At 31.8% G+C, this 21,403-nt stretch overlaps 2 protein-coding genes across 7 annotated transcripts; one reads left to right on the top strand and one right to left on the bottom strand.

Moving 5' to 3' along the window:
* The first annotated feature begins 5,671 nt into the window (after window positions 1-5,671).
* LOC118060592 (enolase-like) lies at window positions 5,672-8,305 on the top strand. Of its 6 annotated transcripts, none has more exons than XM_073403650.1 (6): window positions 5,672-6,468; window positions 6,626-6,648; window positions 6,782-6,962; window positions 7,089-7,283; window positions 7,401-7,712; window positions 7,899-8,305. In XM_073403650.1, the coding sequence occupies exons 3-5, from the start codon at window positions 6,861-6,863 to the stop codon at window positions 7,512-7,514; spliced, it is 411 nt and encodes a 136-aa protein (XP_073259751.1). In that variant the 5' UTR covers window positions 5,672-6,468; window positions 6,626-6,648; window positions 6,782-6,860; the 3' UTR covers window positions 7,515-7,712; window positions 7,899-8,305. The 6 variants fall into 6 exon arrangements, with proteins under 6 accessions (XP_073259751.1, XP_073259750.1, XP_073259752.1 ...); XM_073403649.1 differs by having other exon boundaries at window positions 6,593-6,648; XM_073403651.1 differs by having other exon boundaries at window positions 5,672-6,648; window positions 7,899-7,955; window positions 8,084-8,305.
* Window positions 8,306-9,123: 818 nt separating this feature from the next.
* LOC118060591 (peptidyl-prolyl cis-trans isomerase FKBP53) lies at window positions 9,124-13,715 on the bottom strand. Its single transcript, XM_035073823.2, has 11 exons — window positions 13,631-13,715; window positions 13,162-13,235; window positions 12,692-12,924; window positions 12,392-12,516; window positions 11,341-11,701; window positions 11,007-11,165; window positions 10,364-10,640; window positions 10,036-10,120; window positions 9,915-9,956; window positions 9,780-9,828; window positions 9,124-9,510 (listed from the first exon to the last, which is right to left on the bottom strand). Exons 1-11 carry the CDS (start codon window positions 13,641-13,643, stop codon window positions 9,429-9,431), a joined length of 1,500 nt encoding a protein of 499 aa, XP_034929714.1. The 5' UTR covers window positions 13,644-13,715; the 3' UTR covers window positions 9,124-9,428.
* Between the last annotated feature and the right edge of the window lie 7,688 nt (window positions 13,716-21,403).

Genomic DNA, 21,403 nt, shown 5'->3' with positions numbered 1-21,403 from the left:
CTAGGCTCTGAATCTCTCTTTCAGCACGTGATTTGCCCTTGTCCTCTATCAGAATTTTACTAGTTGAGATTTATCTGAAAACATTTTGACAGCAAATTTTCTTCCAGATTTGCAGAAACCCTCTCTTTAATCTCATCATGTTGTATGAAAGTCCTTCCATAGCACAGTGCAAGAGCCTCCGCTCAAATCCGACTTAGAAACCTGAGATCACTGTACTCCACATCCAATACAAGATGGGATCCTGACAAGTTCACTCTACACGATACCTAATGTTAGGGGACCCAGAAACAAGCATGCAAATGATGTCCCGTTTCAAGAAAAGCAAGGAATCTTAGTTGCCTTCATAAGATGGCCAGTTTCTTTGTCCCCAGTCTTGATTGAGACCACAATCCAAGTACAAACAAGATTAAAAAGTGGTTAGTTCATAAATCGTTGTCAAATCAAATTATATTAACTCTGTCCTTGTGCATTTAGTAGTGATGTAACATTATTTGGAGTTGCATGATCAACAATGGTCTTATCTTTTGAAATTCTTGCTTAGGTTCTCCGGTCATGCACTTGCCTTTGTAAATGGATAGTTGAGTAGACAATTAATCTCTTTTATAAGAACCCTAATAAAAATAGCATCTCGTGCTACTTTCAAACTTGTTCTTTGTACCCTTTGTGTCACACTTTCTTTATCCATGTGGATGGAGAAGCCAAGCTAAATCAGGCTTTCAATTATTAAAAAAAAACTCTTGTTTAAGCAAAGATATTCCATCCACAGTTGCCTTTTGGGCTCGTCCTTGTGCCCATTCCATGGCTCAATCCACTTTTTCAATGCCTATTTAGTCCTTATCCATGTGAAAGAGAATCGCAGTCAAGAACAGATAATCATCCAAGACACCATAGAGGCTGTACTTGCATTCTGTTTTATATTTGATAATTCAAAGGCTCCACTGTACAACTGGATTTTGCTACTGTTGCATTTGTTTAATGTTTTATTATAATAAAAGCTAAATAGTATGGGAAAAATCATGATAGATTAAGAATTTTTTTCTATAAATTATAATAGTAGTTTCACTTTTAATTTCTCATCTCTTTGTGAGATATGTCTTTGGCTTTTCTTTTTTTCTCTTTTTTTTTTTTTTTTTTCATTTATAGCTTTTTCCATGTCACTTTAGCGCCTTGAATTTGGCAAAAAACACCAGACACACAAGCGTCATTGATCTGACAATCATTTAAGACCCAATAGTATTATGTCTGATAACTACATTAGGTACATGGTTGTCAGACCCATGCATGGGTCCGTCAGAACAACGCGTCTAAGTCTGCCAAACCCGCGCTCATGAGTCAAAAATTTAAAAATTTTCAAAAGCATAATAACTACAAAGTCAAGCAGTGCCCCATTTAAGCAGGATTTTTCATTCATATGCAATAAAACTTAACTGCAAACTCTTTTTTATTTGTTCTGCTTATTTTATAATTTATTATATTCAAAGAGGAAAGAATTAAAAAAAAAATTAAGTTCTAAGTGATTTATTTCAAGTTTTTAAAAATAAACTTTCCTTTCTTATATGTATTGTGGATGAAAATATATATAATGAAACTAAACACATATAGTCCAGTGTTGTTAAAAGAAAAATAAAATAATGTTGTTGTTGGTGAAAAATAAAAAAAAGACTACCCATTAAATTAACATTTTTTTTTCATTGAGTTTGATTAAAAAAAATAAAAAATCATAAAAATAGAAGAGAGAAGATAAAAATTTTAATGAAGAAATAACAAATTCATAAACATAAAAAATTGATTATTTCAATAGAAAGATATGATTTGAATTTTTAGATCTAAAATGTTAAATTAGATTTTTGCAATGATTTTTATTTTATAAATAATTTTTGAATTTTAATTTTTATTTGGGATACTTTAAGGATAATTTAAATATTTTTTTTTTATAAAAAAATAAAAAAATTATAAATCTCAACATTATAATTATCATTTGCTCAGACTTGAGTGTGATATAGCCGTTATATTCAAGATACTTAAAATATTTTCTATATTTTTTATTTTTAAAAAAACCTTGATATTAACCTGCTGCAAAGCACATATTAATATATTAATAATAGGTAAAAATATGTTTGGTTAAAATTACTAAAACAAAAACATAAAAATAAATGATTTTGAAACGGTTTTTTAGTGAATTTAACTCTCTAAACAAGTAAGGATAGAGGAACATGCCCTTCTACCTCATCCGCCTCTTTCTCTTTTGTTCAAAAACAGTGATCAAACTTTACCCTAAAAATGTTGGGACAACATGTAGGTATGAATCCTAACTGTGCCTGCAAATCACCTGGGCGAATGTGATTTGCACACGGTTAAAATCTAAGTACTGGCAGCCATGGCTGTCCTTGCTAAAATCCTATACAAAGAACTATTTGCTACCTTTTCTTTCACACCACGAAGAAGTATGCTGATATTTTCGCAAGTGGGTCACCCATTAATGCTAAAGAAGATGTCTGAATAATGTACCAAACTACCGTCCAAAACATGAGTAGGTAATCGAGAAATTGCAGCGGAACAGTAATTTTCATTTTTCTTAACAGTGATTTTCTGATATTTCTTTCCACCATTGCAATCAAAATTTTCCCAGTGAGCTGTATCAGCATCACTAGACATGTACAAAAACGTGGAGAGAAGATGATGAGAAGAACAAACTCAAGCAGTGTCACATTTCTAAGTTATTGACCAACCCTTCATAAACTCCTATCAAGTTATTTCTAGGCTAGGTAAACATGGTGTCTTGATGATTCTGCCCTCCATCCATGATTGACCTTGTTGATAAATTCTTCAACTCTTCTCCTCAGCTCATCCTCATCCTCATCCTCTTCGTTATCATTTCCATTTTCTTCTTCATCGTCGTCGCCGGTGGGTTCTTCCAGGGTAACTGACACTCTCCCGTCGTCCGTTGACATTTTGTCTTCATCCAGTGAAGGCTTCTTGTTTCCATCAAGTGAAGGCATGGCCAGAACATCTTCTTTCACCTTTGTGTGTGTCTTGGTGACCTTTGACTGGGGAATTTCGCTTTCTTGACCAAAGTTAGAGACAGGTTTTGAGCCCATGAGAATCATGACAATGATCAGATTGCAAAAACAGAAGATCACAAGAGAATTGGAAGCAGCCTGAGCGATCAGTTCTACAGTAGACTCGAACATGGTTATGAGATTAATCTAGGGAGAATCAATGGATATGAAGTCTGACAAAAACCTGGAGGGAGAGGGTGTTGCTGTAAGGAGGCAAGGAGCCAGAGCCCTTTTAAAGCCTTGTATTGACAGGCTAAAGAGAGTGCAGAGGAAGCTTTTTGTAATGGGAAATGACATATTTTATGATCCTGTTTAGTCATCAATGTATTCTGAGAAGCTTCTTGCCAACAGGGATGTGGGGCTTCTCTTCATTAAACTAAGGAAAAGGTTCATTGTACCAAACAAGAACAGCACATGGAGCCATCTGAGTAGCTTCTCATACACTCTAATGGAACAACAATGACGTCTCTGGTCTCTTAAATTGCTCTTTTCCTTGTGTCTTTCACTGTACAGCTGCAGTGGAAGCTGGGATTCGATTGTTTGGTGATAATCAATCCATAATAGTGACCTTGACATACTTAGGTTAAAGTTTTAATTAAAAGAAAAGAAGAAAAAAAAAAAGGTTAGAATACAATGTATGCATAGACACGGATTTCTCTACCCACCGGAATAGTGTAATTGCATTTTTTTTTTCCCTTTCCAATTAAAAAATTATTGGCTTAATCTTGGGGTAATTTGGTAATTTTCAAAAAATCCATCGGACATTATCCACTTGTTTTAATTTTTAAAAGATGCATAAGACATTGTCCGCTTGTTTGGGATGATTCGGTTTTTTAACCTTGCATTAGTATATTATAAAGACTACATCATACTTGGAAGTAAATTTGTTTAAATATCTAGTGGGGGTTACTTTGATTTTTTTATATTTTTTCGGAATAATGTAAAAATTTTCATACCCTTATACTTTGATACCCTTTTATATATATTTATATATATATATATATATATATATATATATATATATATAAAGCATGAGAATTTTCAAATTTATTTTTTCATTGTTTTTTTATTTTTTTTATTTCATTATTAAATAGTAAATTATTTTATAATTGAGTTTCGTGATTTTATTCAGTTTATTTTTAATGAAGTTTTCTCAATATCATGACAAAATCATGAATTTAACATGCTAATCCAAGTAAATTTAATTTTGTTTTTTTTATTATTAATTTTTTTTAATATTTTATTGTTGTATTTTTTAATTTGTATTATTTAAATTAGTTAAATGTATTAAATTCAATCGAATTAACGGTCCAAATCTCATAATTTTTTCAGGTATTTTTTTGACACTTGCACCGGCCTTGGTTTTTTTTTTTTTTACTCGGAAAATGAATTGGGATGGGCCATGATATAGCGCGGGTCCTATCTAGTTATATGAACTTTAGGCCATTGACAATGAACAGTAGTTTTCGATGGGCAGCTACTGATAAATAATAGAACGAAAATAAACTCGAGCAGCTACGTACACTCAATATAATAGGTTTTACATCCGATCCAATTTAAGATTCAAGATTTAAATTTTGATTGACTTGCTTGGGTTGATTTTTTTTTTAAAATTAAAATAATATTGTTTTAGTAAAAAAAAATAAACATCAGTAAGTTGTAACCAGGTTTTTAATCGTGTCTTGCCAGGTTAATATCAGTAGGTTATAACCAGGTTTTAGATCGTGTCTTGCCGAGTCAATTGGATCACCGGGTCATATTAGATTTTTCTTTTTCCTGTTTTTTTTTTTTTAACCTTACCTGATTTTAATTTCAAATCAGCTAGATCCTGGATTAACTCGTCAAACCAAATCCAATTTTAAAACCATGTTGAAAGCTCATTAAACAAGCACATACCATCAAACTGCGTATACTAATATAAGAAAATCTTTTAAAAAAATTATTTTAAAATATATATTTTTAAAAAATATTCTTAAAAAACAATTTATAGCATCAAATCATACGCTAGCCACGTATCTCAACTATTCACACTGCTTACCTACAAAACACTGTAGCAACAGAATAACAACTATGAAACTAAATTGACACGGGATTCCCTAGACTTGACTTTTCTAGACATGTTGTGAGTAAGGGCATTGAATTAGAATTAATTTTATAATTAATTTTAAATTATTTTGTTATTTTTATTTTATTATTTAGATTTAAAAAAAGTAATTTAGGTTAACTTGAGTTATTTTTTTAATTGATTTTTTTTATTTTAATTTTTAATATTAACTTAATTAAAAATTAAATTTCAATATTTTTTTTTATTTTCTATAAGGTTATCTTATTGAAAATTTTTAATTAAATTATATTATTTTTTTTCAATTATTTAACTATTTTTGAACTAGTCTAATCAGATTATATCAGAATCTTTACCTAGTTTATTATTATATTTTTTAAAATACATTATAAATGTTTGAATTTTTAAACTAATCCATAATTCTCTTTTCAAACCAAGGGACCACTTTTGCATGTCGATTGCAGCTAGTCCTACTTGACCACGCGCTTCTCACTCCACGTGTCTAATTGGTGGCTATGATCTCGTACGATTTACATGTCAAAATTTGTAGGCCTCAATGGTGGTGCATTAGTCAAGCTTTCCTTCTCTCCTCGGCCTCCTCAATGCGCCTCTTCTCTGCCAAAAGCCAGACCTTCACTTTCTCCATATGACCATCCGACTTCTCCATCTCCGCATCATAATCAGGAGGCCTGAGAAATGGAATCCAAAGGACTTATAGGCTGTTTTGGAACCAATTCTCTATTATGATTGAATTCAATTGTAATATTGAAATTGAAATCGATTGATAGATGGATTGGATTCTCGTATTTGGAGCAAATATCCCTACTATGAGTTCAATTCATTCTGTTTCCTATCTTCCTTGCTGTTCTCTTCCTCTCTGTGGAAACCTCACATTGCTAGTAATACTGGAAAGAAACAAACCAAAATAGAACAAAGAAAATGATCCCATTTACATACTTGAGCACCAAGAACAACCCTTGATTTATGCAACAAAATTTACACTAAACTGATAGCTAGACCATCAAACAAATACACACATAGCCTCGATTCAACAAAGCTTATGGACCCAATTCAGAATTATTCAAACCCAGATGATGGTTTACCATGAAGTTCATAAATATATACAAGAACAAGCTAAAACACAGCTTGATGCAAAAATCAAAGATACATGAAAGGGCCCAGTGACTATACAAAAGCAAGCTATTTCAATGTGAAAGAGAACGGAAAACAGAAATAAAACCAGGCAGGTTCAGGCTTAGAGGTGACAGTTTACCTTGTTAGGGAGAGGTTGAGCTTTTGAAGTTGATATCGCAGATACTGCAAGCAGAGCTAGAGAGAGAAGCCGAAGTAAAACCCTAAACCCTGATTTGACACGGATAACATTGGTCCTTTGTATGAAATTACAAGTGACTTGCTAGCATTTACTTTTTTAATTGAATGATAATATCTCACTCTATTGTTTGCAAAATAGTATTGAATTCTCACTCTATTGTTGGTGACGAAGGTGGCTTTGCTCCTAATATTCAGGTTTGTTAATGCTATTAGCTACCTGTTCATGTACTAATCGTTGCATTAGAACTTCTAGGTCTGACTTTTTACCAATTGGATTGGAATTAAACTGCGCGGGTAGTGGTGAAGTTGAATCGTGTCTTTTGTGCAGGAAAACAAAGAGGTTCTTGAACTGCTCAAGACAGCAATAGCCAAAGCTGGGTATACTGGAAAGGTTGCTATCTCTTCTGATGATGTTAAAGCCCTTTGCTCTTAAAATCATTATGGATGTTGCTGCTTCAGAATTCTATAATAACGATGACAACACCTATGATTTGAATTTCAAGGAAGAGGTAACTTATTCATTTAATCATGTTGTTTAACGTCCAAATGCTACTTTCTGTCTCCTTAGAATGACTGCATTCTATTAAGTTTGGATTTAAACCTGAGGCCCCAGCTTATGAATCTTTCTGTTGTAGAACAACGATGGATCACAAAAGATATCTGGAGACAGTCTGAAGAATGTGTACAAATCATTTGTGACTGATTATCCAATTGTATCCATTGAGGATCCATTCGATCAAAATGATTGGAAACACCATGCTAAGATGACATCTGAAATTGGTGAGCAAGTGCAGTTTGTTGGTGATGATCTCCTTGTCACAAACCCCAAGGTGATTATGGGAGCTAAGGTTTAAACTATTAGTCTTGTAACATGCTCTGTATAATGTATGATGAGATGAGCAAAATCTGAAAGTGATCGGCCACTTACTCAAGTGTTTTTATGGCAGCGTGTGGAAAAAGCAATTAAGGAGAACACCTGCAATGCTGGAGCTACCAAATCTAAATTGTTTTGCCCTCTATTTCACGATTTATCAGGTGAATCAAATTGGTTCTGTGACTGAAAGTATTGAAGCTGTGAAAATGTCGAAACGTGCTGGCTGGGGTGTCATGGCAAGCCACAGGAGGTACATCCTCTTTTTTGTGGCTTTCATCAATTATTTTTTCACCAATTAAACATTTCTGACATGGTTCCCCTTGTTCGTTGCAATGGTGAAACCGAGGATACTATCATAGCAGATCTTTCAGTTGGATTGGCTACAGTAAGTACTAGGGCATTTCTCAAGCTCTTGTTTTTTTTTAGTTTTTTATCACCATGCCAGATGATGTGCTCTTGAACGCCTTTGAATAAAACTGTTGGAGCGCAGAAGTTGGATATGTTGATAGATTGTTAGGCTGTTGCTTGAGGCTTGAGCTGATATTTACTCATTGTTTCTTCTTCTCAACAGGCACAGATCAAGACTGGAGCTCCTTGCAGATCAGAACGCCTTGCAAAATACAACCATGTAGATGCAAATGTCTTTCAACTCTTAACAATCAAGAAAGATAGCATTTTTTCTCTCTTGCCTTCTTTCAACACACTCTTGATTTGAAGTAATGGCAATTGACCCCCTTGGTATTTTTCCTACTGCAGCTTCTCAGGATAGAGGAAGAGCTGGGATCTGCAGCAGTCACACTAAGCAGCATCTCTAAATAAGCCTCTGAGCTTCGCACTTGTATTTTGGAGCATATACTCTAACCATGCCTTTTTGCATGTTACCTTGAGCTGGTTTTATGTGGATGGTTAATGATATGCTTAAACTCTGTTTTATCAAAGAAATTTGAGTATGCTAAAGTTCCAACAACATGGTTTCCATGCCCTGTTTATACTTATCCTTGTAAACAACCTTTCTGGTCTGCCATCACTACAGAAGACACCATTAGCAACAGCTATGAATGGGTTCGAAGCTGCCCATTATGTCACCTCTTGTCCGAGTAGCTTATGAGTTTGCAGAAGGCTTTTATAGACTAGAATCCTGGTCATCTTTCGTGCCTCTGAAACTATTCCTGGAGGACCAGGGAAGACCTCACCGAGTTCTATGCTAAAATTATAGATATATGTAATCAGGATGACATATATAAGTTGGCTGTCAATTGAGTAGAATAGCAAAAGTGAAACTGGCTTGTGTGGACTTGCGGGTGGAGCAACTGTTTGTCCTATAAAATGCTTCACAAATGATCAAAGCAAACGAAAATTAAGCCTTTTTATTTTTTTTCGCTTGACTTGCTAGCATAAGAACCTGGTAAATAACGAATTTTCATGCGTTGGACTGATTCTGTGAATGCATGGATTGTAATGACACTGTTTTCAACATGGAAGGAAGCTCTGGATTCTCATTTCACTGTTCTAATATTTATGGAGTGATCTGAGGTAACACACCGATCACTCTCTTGTAAGTGAAGGTATCTATGTCAAAGATCCCCAGATGCATTCTCCCTTGCAAGCTGCAAGCCCTTACGACCACTCAATTTGCTTGACAGGGTTGCTATGTGCTCGAAGTTTCAGCCCGTTTAGATTTTTGGTCCTTAAATTTGATTGAATATGATCTTTCATATCATCATACACAGCTTAAGATGAGGAATCTCACAAAGTATATTACCCTAATTCAAAGCAACACAATATGCAGGTCAAGGTGAAAGAAAAAACGATCCCGTTGTCATGCTCATAGGATAACTCACTATTTCATTCTGCTGAAACAGAACAGCTAGTTTTAACCAAAATTTTTGCAGAGCACACTAGTCTTACTACAATTGAATTAACCAAAATTTTATTCACACCATCCATCTTGACACTTTAGATATGCGATGGGGGTGAACTTGCAGTATTGTAAAACAAGGCTACAGTTAAAACACCAAGTTTTCGAGATCCATCTATACCCACTGTCTGTAAAAGCAGCCATTGAGTTCAAAAGCAGAAAAGGAGCACAGAAAACAGATAATCAACGAGCGTTCACCAACTCAACATCAAACACAAGCCATGAGTTTGGAGGTATCTTCCCGCCAGCACCCCGATCTCCATAACTGCATAGAATATTTCACAGTAAGTACATTTTGGCAGGGAAGGAAGACTTGATAAAGAAAATTTTAACAAATTTAGAAAACCATGTTTTTTAAAAGTGAAACCCCAAAGGCAAGGAAATTGACGATGAACTTATGTCATGTCATGTAGGAAGTAATAGATAAGCAATGAGTTTGGTATTTCCCAAAAGTAAACATGCATATCATATCTGATGAATTTGAGTCAGGAGTGCACCGGGGAACATATGACAGAAGTGGTAGCCATAGCTTACCCCATCGATGGTGGAATTGTGAGTCTTCTTTTGTCCCCAACTCGCATACCTGTGGGTTTAACATATAAAAACATGTAAATTTATGGATAATAAATTAAACATACAAGTTTAACTCTTAAACATCAATATGATTACCATTAACTCCAACATCCCATCCTTTTATGACTTGTCCAACACCTGCCGGACACCAAGAAAGTAAATCAACCATCAAGAAATCAAGTTTATGTTATCCATTGACTAGTCCAAATCAGAGTACCTAGGCGGAATTTAAAGGGAGCCCTTCCGACATTAGAGTCAAATATTTTTCCGTTCTTCAGCTTACCAATATAGTGCACACTGACCTGAAACTCAAAAGGCATGCAATGTATGGTGAACAATTCAAACATTCCTTAATATCAATCTATGCAAGAACTGATAACAAAAATAATGTGCTTAAACCACAATTTACTGATTTCCTCTATTTGGAGGTAAGGAGTATAAGGGGGGAAACACTCAACACAATTTAAGCAAGAGCTTGGGGGGAAAGTATGACTTTGGCTTTGCGGATTGATTGAACAACAGTCAAATACAGGGCAAAGAGTCACCTGACTTCCAGGAGAAGCTCGTTTACCATCTGGTTTGCCCATTGCTAATTCTTCAATAACCAATCCATTTGAAAAGGTTCTAACTTGTGAGGACTTGGCTGTAGATTGCTTATCCTCAGACTCCAATGAAGACTTGGCTTCACCTCCCACAGCTGAAACAGCTTGATCATTAGTTGTTGCTCCACTATCCTGGGTCTTTTTCTTCTTCTTATTCTTCTTCTTTTTCTTATCCGATGAATCTTCACCGGGTATACTATCTGCATCAGTGTCAAGGTTCCTGCACATGGGTTCAGTGGCAACATATTTAAGTAAAAGCTAAAAAATAATGCTATCATCAGGCTACCATAAATCCCTCCATTCACAAATACCAGCGTCCTTACATCCTTGAGAGACAGGGATGTAAAGAATCCTAAGCCATTTCCTGTTATTCCGAACCTTTCGGGGTGTGTCGTAAGATTATTTGGACACAAACTCTTAATTTAAAAACATTGAGTTCACACACTTATTGGATTGGAGTTGGTCCAGGCATTTTTTCACACTCAATGACATACAGAGACATGTCATAAGAATGAACATATTTTCATATTTGATAGGCAACAATAACACTGCTCTATGTCACAGAATAATAGACTGCGGTTCTCACCTCTGTTCATGTTTGTTTTGGTTGGTAGAATCCTGCTTTTTCACTTGCTTGGACTCGATTTCATCTCTAGAGGCATTGTTGATCTCTTCCTTGTCATCCATTTCATCAACCTTTGCCTCTGTACCTCGTTCTCTCTGCTTCTTCTTTTTCTTTGTTTTCCTGCCATCAAAATTCAGGAACCACTTCAGAATATATAATTGACGAGTCAATGTAAGGTAAACTCCTTGCTTGAGGACAGTGCAACCTAATAACTCAACCAACCAGTTTCTGACAAAAAAAAAATGAGAATAATTTAAAAAAAAAAAAAACAACTCCCAGGTATGGATGGTCTCACCTTTCTGGTTGACCATCTTGATCAACGCTTTTAACTTTTCTCTTTTTTCTAGTGTCATCATTATCCTCACTTGCCATCTTTTTCTTAGTCTCCTGGGTTGTTTCTTTATCTTTTTGTCCATCTAGTTCTGCTTGCTGCTCCTGAACTGTATCTTTGCTTTTTGCAGAGGAAGAAATTGGAAAACCATCTTCATCTTCACTTTCCAGAACAGAAATACCTCTATCCCTCTTAAGAACAATTTGTTGTTGAGAGTTGTTTTGGTCTTCCTTGTCACTTGATTGATTATTCTTCTTCTTTAGCCGTTTAGACTTGCCATTTTCTTTTGTAGGTTTGTCATCTTCAGTTATCTCCTCAATTACAACTAAAATAAGGAGCAGATTTAAGGAAAGAAAACATCTTTGGTTAATTGCTGCTATTGATCCTAAATCAAATTATCTAAAACTTCATTGAAAGCGTGCCAACAAGCACATATAACAAGAAGTAGCATAAATTTGAAAGAAGTCTACAACCATTGGATGACTAATTTTACAAAAGACAAGAACAATAGATTCAGAACTCTTAGTGCAGTAAACATGATATAATACGATGACGCATAAATGTTACCATAAATTATGTAAACAAATTATAGGTAAATTTTTGTTGGTGTATGTAAACATATAAAATTCTTTAACTAATATTACCAAGGCTTAGAAAATTCTCAAGTTCTGAAATGTTCTGAAGCTTTCCTCCTAATCTTTTTACCAATATTTGAACTGATTTATATTTTGCAGTAATTATTAAACGGCCAACAGTTTACATGTACACATATTAGGGGCATCCATTTGGAACAAAGCTGATGCATTCTGTTGCAGAAGCTCTGGACTAATGACCAATTTAGAACTAGATAAACAATTTCATAATACAAGGATATTATTCACCTAAGATACTAAAAAGTACATAGTCATAACTCTTAAACCTCCTTTTGAAACTCTTTAGACCACAAAGTAACAGAAAAAGCGAAATGAACCTTGTGAATATAAAGACAATGTATTTAATCAAATTGTCAAAATACCTCCACTTTTGGGAACAGGTGAAGGGGAATACATTTGAAGATCGTCGTCGTCGTCATATTCATCATCATAATCATATTCACTGGAATCATCCGACTCCGTATCAGCAATATCCTCTTCCGAATCACTTAAAAGTTGTAGTAATTAAGAAGAACAAAGTAATGACAAAATTTAATTCAACCAAGCAATTCTGCATTGTATTCAAATAATCTACAATTACTTGAAACGGGTGGGGAAGGAGAGAAATGATAATAAAAACAACCACTAAACTACAAACCCAAAGAAACTAGTGAAGAGGATACTATTCATATTCATCTCGGAGGTGATCTCCTTCTACAGAATCAAAGTATCCACAAAGATGGATGCTTTGTGGTCCAATCACCGAGAACGCTACTAATTCATCCGTAAATTCAAGATTCAGAGAGCAACTTTCAGCTTTCCCTGGCAACAGTGAACATACAAAAATTGGACTCCTGTGTCCAACTGAACACTGGAGTATGCTCCTTTCTTTTGACGAACCAAGGCCCAAAGTTGCCTACATTGTAATTCAGCACACATAAACAACTCAAAAACTGAAATGTAATTATAATATGATCCACAGATACCTATATCAACAACAGCCATAAGACAACAAAACAACAAACATGTGGAAGGCCAACACTAATTGAAAACTCAAAAAATGAAAATTCAAGCAATTTTACTATCTCCCCTACCAGTTAAACTTTCAAAGCTCTGAAAGAATAATAGAATGGATTGGCCTAGCGAAAAATACCTGAGTTACCCGAAGCTTTCCTTGCACATCATCAGAGTGATAAGGATGAGGCTTGCCTGGTTTCACTTCAATACCTAAATAGCATATCAACACATAAAACATCAAAAACAACATTCAACGACCAAAGCCATTAAAACCCATCTCAGTATCGACATTTTCAATTCTCACAGACTAAAAGGTCCAGAAATTAGGATCCAAAACTACCATTCAAAACCCAAAAACATTTTTTTAAAAAAAACTTATCTTTCCATATTCACATTGAATATTTTTGAAACCCCACTTCATTAACAACCTTTTCAATTCTCATAAGCTCAAAAATCCAAAATTTACAGCAAAAACACAAACAAATAAAGATTTTAACAATTACCCCGTGATTTCTAAGCAACCAAAAACGTCAAACAGATGAAGTAAATCAATACAATATGAGAACTTATAGTTTGAGTAATTAAGATTTGATTGAGATACATACCCCAGAAGCTCATTCTTTTGTTTTCTGATACAAAGCAGCTCTCTGTCTAAAACCCTAAAAGGTGCCTTGCTGTTTCTTTTTTAAACCTCAGCCAGTCTTAAGTTCAGGCTGCTCTCTAGGGTATTACAGAAAGTTTGTACTACCGCTTTGCAATGAGAACACGTGTTTTCTTCCTCCCTTTTCTTATTTTGGGAAACTATCAAAATATACCCCCAAACTATCGAGATAGTATCAATCTCACCCACACTAAACTATTTTGATTTCTCAATTATGACTTTATGTTACAATAACTTAATGAATAGTTATATATTATATAAAAATAAAACTTATTATCATAAAATAAAAGGTAATATTTGGATGAGAAACCTTTAATTGAAAATTTCTAAGAGTTTGAGAATAATATTGATACTTAAAATTGTTTGATGGTAAAATTGAGATTGTCTATATAGTTGGAGGGTGCTTTTGATGTACTATTATTATTGGCCTGTTTCTTTTCTCATTCTCACTGGCCCATTAGAAAAGCAAAATGAGAGTGTTGGGGACAAATGGGCTTTGAAGAGTGTTTAAATTAGGAAATTAATGATGGTGATGCAATTTGAATGAGGCCCAGATAAGCCCAGATCTGAAGGACACATTTTATCCATAAAAGAAATCAGTAGAAAATAAGGAAAATTATGTTTGAGATGATATTCTTCTTTTTAACACTTAAATTATGATTGCGAATTTATCACATAGAGAAACCTTTTTTTTTCAAGAAACATTAACTCTCGATAATTGAGAGATAGGTACATAACTTAATCATATTTTTATATCAAAACTGATTTGAAAAATAGTTTAAGTTTCCTATTTAATTTAAATTAATTATTTTCTTTAAAAAAAATCTTGAGATTGATCAAGTTAAATTTAAACTGAATTTAACTGGATTAATTAGATTATAAATTAATTTGAGAAGATCAATCTAATTTCATCTAGTTTGTCTTCTCTAATTTAATTTAAACTTATAATCGTTAAACTCATGAACTTATCAAAGCCTTGATGGTTTAACAACAATGAATTCATTTTTTTTCTTTGAAAAAATTATTAAATCATTATTTTTAATAATTTACAATTTCCCATTAGATACATAATTTTCATACCACTAATGGCATCGTAGGAATCTTCATTCTAAAGTGCTTGTTGAAATTCTTCTTTAGTCATACGAACTTATAAGTATATAATAAAATGTTATAGCTAATAAAACTAGTTATTCCATAACATATATTTAGTATTGAAATTTAGAATTTCCATGGTTGCTTTCCCATTCGCAAATTAAAATTTAAAAATGTTAGAAGCATATTATTAATTTGTAAATCATAATTAATGCTTCCTAACAAGTAACTTATGGATTCTACTTAGCCAAACCCATATGAACACAACCACACAAGTGACTTTCTCTTTGTCTATTTCTTACGAAAAAATCATTATTTTTTTAGTGTCCGTGCATACAGTAACTTATTTTTTTATGTGTTTAATTTGTAAAATTATTAAATTGATGTTATTTTAGTGTGTTGATGATTTTAATATACTAATATTAAAAATAAAAAAAAATATTATTTTAATATATTTTTAAATAAAAAAAATCATTAAAAACATATTACACCAATATCAAACACATGTCAAAGTATTCTCCACAGTCAACTAATGTGGCCGAATGGATAGCTAATATGGACACTAATGCGATGATGATGATGATGATGATGATGATGCAACATTAATGCTGGCTGTGCACCACTTGTAACGTACTCAATTTTACATTCAAGACTAATCTCCATATTCTTTATAGACAATACGTGTTGCTGTGAGAACAAAAGGAGAAACTGGAATCAATAGTGATGGAATATGAGTGTTCTTGCTGAAATTTTATTTTATTTTAGTTTTTATGATATTTCAAAATTCAAAATATATAAATAATAGATTATTTAGTGTTTTGGATAATGGATAATTAATATGTTTAAATACTTAGATTTCATCTCTTTAGTCTCAACAATTCCAGACTTATAATAAAAGTTTGAGTACTAATAAAGACAATTTTAATTGGAGGACTTAAAGATTATTTAATAGTAAAGTCAATATATATGGAAAAGGCAATAAATGTTTTTAAAAAATCTTAATTAAATTTAAAAACTAAAGATATTTGTTTTTTAGTTTTAAGTGGGCTAAGCCTTTAAATCTATAATAGTTTATCTTACGAGATAAAAAGTTTTAAATCCTTACCTTAATGGTTTAGAAGGTATGTATATCACATCAATCTTGTTGTTTTCATAAAAGTAAAGAATTGGAAAGTCCTCTACTTTCGATGTTATTAATTATATATATATATATATATATATATATATATGGCAAGTTTCTTAAGAGATCTTGTGTATATCTATGAGCATAGAAAAATCATTACATCAATACGAATGATTAATCTAGATAGAGAAGCATAATAGTTTATCATACCTTTAATATTTTTATTTTAAAGGATCGTCTTGGATTATAAATATAGCTTTAAAACTTGGTAATGGTTGAATCCAGATGATTTGGATCTGGTATATTTGTCAGACCTATGTTTTCTTGAGTTTTGCTTATTGTCAGACCTAAGCTACCTTGGGCTTGGCTAACTATCAAGTCAAGCTCTTTGAATTTGACATGGTTGGTAGACTCGTGCTATCTTTAACTTGGCTAGTTGCCAAGTCTAAACTCACAGATCAGGAGGGTCAATTTGGTAGACCCAATTTTTTTAAAAAAATAATTAAAATAACCTTGTTTTGACCATTTGTTTCCTCAAAAAGTCAATGGTTTTTTTACTAATGTTTTATCATGGTTAACATGAGTTTTTGATCAAATCAGGCCAAGTAAATCCTTCCTCTATTTTTTTATTAACTTGGACCAATTCAAGCTCCAGGTCAACCTGTCAAGTCATTATAGTCATAAATTGTTTCGGTTTACTTTCTATAGAGTCATTATAGTCTTAAACAAACATCTGAATATTTAGTTTATTCTTAATTTTACGAGTATCTATTATTATTATGGTACAATTAAGTGAAAAATAAAATTTTAGAAAAGCTATTAGACCTAATGAAATCCATAACTATGATAATGAATATTGCGAATTAAGTCATGAAGCCCGAGTTAATTTAATATATCATCATCTCAATATTAAAAAAAAAAATCATCTGGGATATTTTTCATAGCAAAACTACTTTTATATTAGTTATCCGGATTGTCCCAGGATCTACCAAGTTGATTAAATCATGTCGAAATAACTATTACATAGTTTAATTTTAAACCCGCAATAAGTCATTCATATATTTTAAAGTTGATATGTTATATCAATTTAATAATAATATCAATTATTTCTCAATCTTTCCTATTCAAGCAACTGCGTAGCGTGATCCTATAAAAACTGAATTATTCTATCCAAACTTGCATAACAATTGTAATTAAGATGTTTTTTTCTCCTTAATATATCAAACTATCAATCTGATGGCTTGTGACCTCTTCCCTTTTGTAGGGTCAAGTTCTTGGCATTCTTATAAAAAAAAAAAAAAAAAGGTTCTTGGCATTCTTTGTGGCATGCCCTCTGGATGGCGGCTACTGGTTAGGCAAGGAGTAGTAATAATATTGAGTGAGTGGGTTTCTTAGAATACACACCAGTGTTGGTATCGACTTGTAGCTCGAGCAGCCAACACAATATTCTCAATCGAGATCTCAATTTCTTGCAGCTTGACATGTCAACAACAGAACATTAGCTCTAACACAGAATGTTGGAAAATGTTTGTCGTCTGACTGAAAAGGAAAGGAAAGTTTGGAAGACATGGATTAGTTGTCGAGTCTAAATATTTGAAAAATACTAACGTAGAATTGAAGATAGATTTTTAAGGTATTAAATTTATATCACATAGATTTGATTCTAAAGTTGGATTCCACCATCATACCCCCCCACCCACACAAAAGAAATTATTGATAAAAAAAGTTGGAAATTCAAAACACATGCATGTATATGTAAATATATAATCATTCTTTTTTGTCTTCAATGATGTGTATTACAATTATGAGAGTACCATGTATTTGGTCCACATCGTTTTGGAGGCAGCGAGAAGGAGCTAGGGTTGGTGGGCGAATCCATTGTTTATTTTTATAGCTGCTAACTACTGTTAATCGATGGCATCGTGATTCATTACCTACTTAGAAGTGCAATGATTTGCTTGTATTTTATTTAAAATATTAGCCGCTAACAATTATTTATCTCGAATGAGAGAAGAAAGCTAGTGTTGTTTGATGAAGACATTGATGGCCATGGATTGAGAAAGAAGATTGGTTTCCGGTGAAAGAGGAGCCGTGTTTACTTGATCGGAGAAGAAGATTGCGGCGAGGATAGTGGATCGTCAAGAGGAGACAATTTTGTTCTTCGTGTTTTTGATCCAATGTTGGGGTTGGATCGGAAAAGACAACAGTTGGTGAAGGGAGGAGGCTCTTGTTGTTCTTTCCTTGGTGTATTTTTAGGATTTTTTTCTTAGATTTCCTTTCGTTTTTAACATCTCTAGATTTTGAATATACAATCAGATGTTGCGAATCAACAAATCTGGAATTAATAGATTCTAGAAATAAAGAATCCGAAATAATGAATTTAATTGCATGGAGATTTTGTAATTTTAACACCACAAAGGCTTTATCTTTGCTTTTTAGTTATTAATTGAGATATAATATAAACTTGTAAATAACTTAATTATTTTTGCTGTTTTTTTATAGGCATATTAAAAATGATAAAATTATTAATCTCTATAAATATAACTCAACTAGTTATATTTTGAATTTGCTCATCAGAAATTATCAATTTAAATGCTATAAATCTTAAGATTATTGATCAGGATCTCAAAAAATTAATCAAGATATATATAAACTAACTCGAATATCCTCAATTATATATATATATATATATATATATATATATATATATATATATATATATATATATGTTGTGTTCCTTTAATTTATGAGCACTAAAAGGTGCCACACTGTACTGTAAGTTCTGGATAGGTCCATACGTCCAAAACCCAAAAGCATTAGGGAGAGCTTATAATTCAAAAATGTACCTAATAAATTGAAGTAGGACCTTATGTATTATTAAAACTTTATTAATGGTTGACAACACAATTTCCTTTAGGGTGGAATGTCATGTCCTATAGTCTCAACAAAAATATGTACTTTTTTGACTTTTTTTTCCTCTCACGTACCTCGCTGTATTGTATCAATCATGCCATTCCTTGAGAATTCATGAATTCTTTGCTTCGATTCTTAGGGTAAATCATAATTAACATAATTTAAAAGGGTGTGGTTTTCATCCAAAACCCATGCTATTTCATGATCATAATAGCATATGGACGAAAGAGAATTATTAAAAGCATAGGTCTCTAATTAATGCTTTTTTACAATGTACTGGAAGATTGATATGAGATTTAGCCCGAGTTAGGTTTAAAATATTAAATAGTAGTTGATTTTGCCAGCTTAGTCGAATACAATTAAAATTTTATTTTATTTTATTTTTTTTAAAAAGAATCTTCTGGCTATGCTATTTTCATAAGAATGAATATTGTTGAAAAAAAAGAAAGAAAAAAAGAGATTATACTGATATTTAATGTCCCCCTTTGCATCATTTTCGAAAAATGCTATTTTTGGTAATAATATATATTGCTGAACAAATCACTCATAAAACACTAGGAACACCAAATATTTGAAATATAATAATCTCAAAGGATAGATTCAAGTGGGAAAGGTTGGACATGGTTTGCATTTGTCTCTAGGATTTGATTCTATTATTTTATTTTTAGTTAGAATTGATGATTTTAATTCATCTCTTTCCATAAAAAAAAATTGCGAAGCATGATTTTGCCATCATTTTTAAGTGATTCGGAGCTAGTAAACTAGTTCAATTGCACCCCTCATGGCCACAATTAATGCCCAGCAATTAATTATACAGGACATTATTTTGAGTTCATCCCATGTGATGTATATATACTTCAATTATTTTTAGCAAACTCAAAACCAAAAACACATTCCTCCAATTATATAAAAAAATTCAGTTTGGCCATCAAACAAATTTTTTTTTATATCGAATTAACCTTTAAATTTTTAGAAATTATCAAGTCTATCTTCATTCTAATTGTACTATTTTTTTTATAAAAAAAAAAACAACATTATAAGGAAAGTAAAGATTTATATTTTAATAATGTAAAGATAAAATTGATGTAAAAATAATTTGAGTATAAAATTTAACCCTGCCTTATTTTAATTTATATCATAGATGTATTGAATATTTTACAGTTCAGACATGCCTGAAAACCATAGTTATTAAACTTGGACTGGCTCGATAGGTCGACTCAGGAGCTGGACCAGTCCAGGTTTGTCAAAAGACCAGCCGGTACAACGATCCAGTCAAACTCAGTCGACCCGGTGGGTCAACTCGTGACTCAGGCTAGACCCTTTTTTTTTCCCTTCAAATGTGGGATTTGAAACCCAAAATTAAAGTTTTTTTTATTATTATTACTTTATGTTTTAAAGAAAAAAATTATGTTTTTTCAAAGTAAGATTAGAAACATTTTAATTTAAATACTTCAACTTAAAAGAATAACATAATATTCAAAAAAAAAAGTTATGTTTTTTGATAAAAAAAATTTATTTAAATACTTTAACTTAAAAGTTTAACATAATATTTTTTTAATGTGAGATAAAAAAAAATTTAAAATATTTTTTTAAATTTTATTATTTACAATATATATAGCCTATATTTATATAGAATTTTTTATTTTTATTTTTTATATAAAATATAAAATTTTTATTTTTTTTTATTTTTTTTAAATTGATTCGAGTTAGATTTATAAAACCCAAAACTCGATTCTTTAGTCAGATGAATCTCAGACAAGGTTTAACAAATATGCTGAAAACAGACAAACTCAACAAAGCTTGACGAGGTCAACATTCCTTTATGTGTACCAGATGCCCATGTCTCAACTATGTTCTTTAATGCCTCACAAAATTCTTCCTTCACAATCAATGCAATTTGAAACTAATCCTAATCTTAATCCGAATCCTTATAAGAACAAGTATTATATTTTGGGGAATATTTTACATCTATAAATAAAATTAATCACACACATGTATCAAAAATATGATATAGTTTATTTCAAATAATTTTAAATATGATTTGAACGATAATTTTTTTTTCTTCTAAAAAATATGTGAAAGAAAATATTTTAAATTATGAATGCTATTACTTAACACTCCTTAAAAAGGATATTCAACTTTAACAAATAAATGAATACAAAATATTTTCTTATTATTAAAATAATTCAACTTTGAGGTTATTTAGTATTGTAATAACAATTATTTTTTAAAGTGTGTTTTTATTTAAAAATATATTGAAATATATATTTTTTTTTTTTAATATTTATTTTTAACATCAACATATTAAACCGATCTGAAAATATTAAAAATACTAATTTAAAAAATATAATTTTTTAAAAATTATTTTTGATGTAAAAATAAATAAGCAATTCAAAAAGTATATTATCTATTTTTTAATATATATAAAACATGCACTTTAAAAAGTTGATATATGAAAAAAATTAATTTTGATATTTTAATTAGAAATATATTATTTTAACCTTCCTTTTTTTTAAAAAAATTAAATGGTCTGTCTAGATGGACCGGATTGACCTTCCCGATCCGCAGGTTTTACAACCATGCATATAG

The sequence above is a fragment of the Populus alba genome, chromosome 12, assembly GCF_005239225.2.
Source record: "Populus alba chromosome 12, ASM523922v2, whole genome shotgun sequence".
Taxonomy (NCBI): domain Eukaryota; kingdom Viridiplantae; phylum Streptophyta; class Magnoliopsida; order Malpighiales; family Salicaceae; genus Populus; species Populus alba.
The sequence above is the reverse complement of the archived record's forward strand: the minus strand, read 5'-3'. Positions and strand labels throughout refer to the sequence as shown.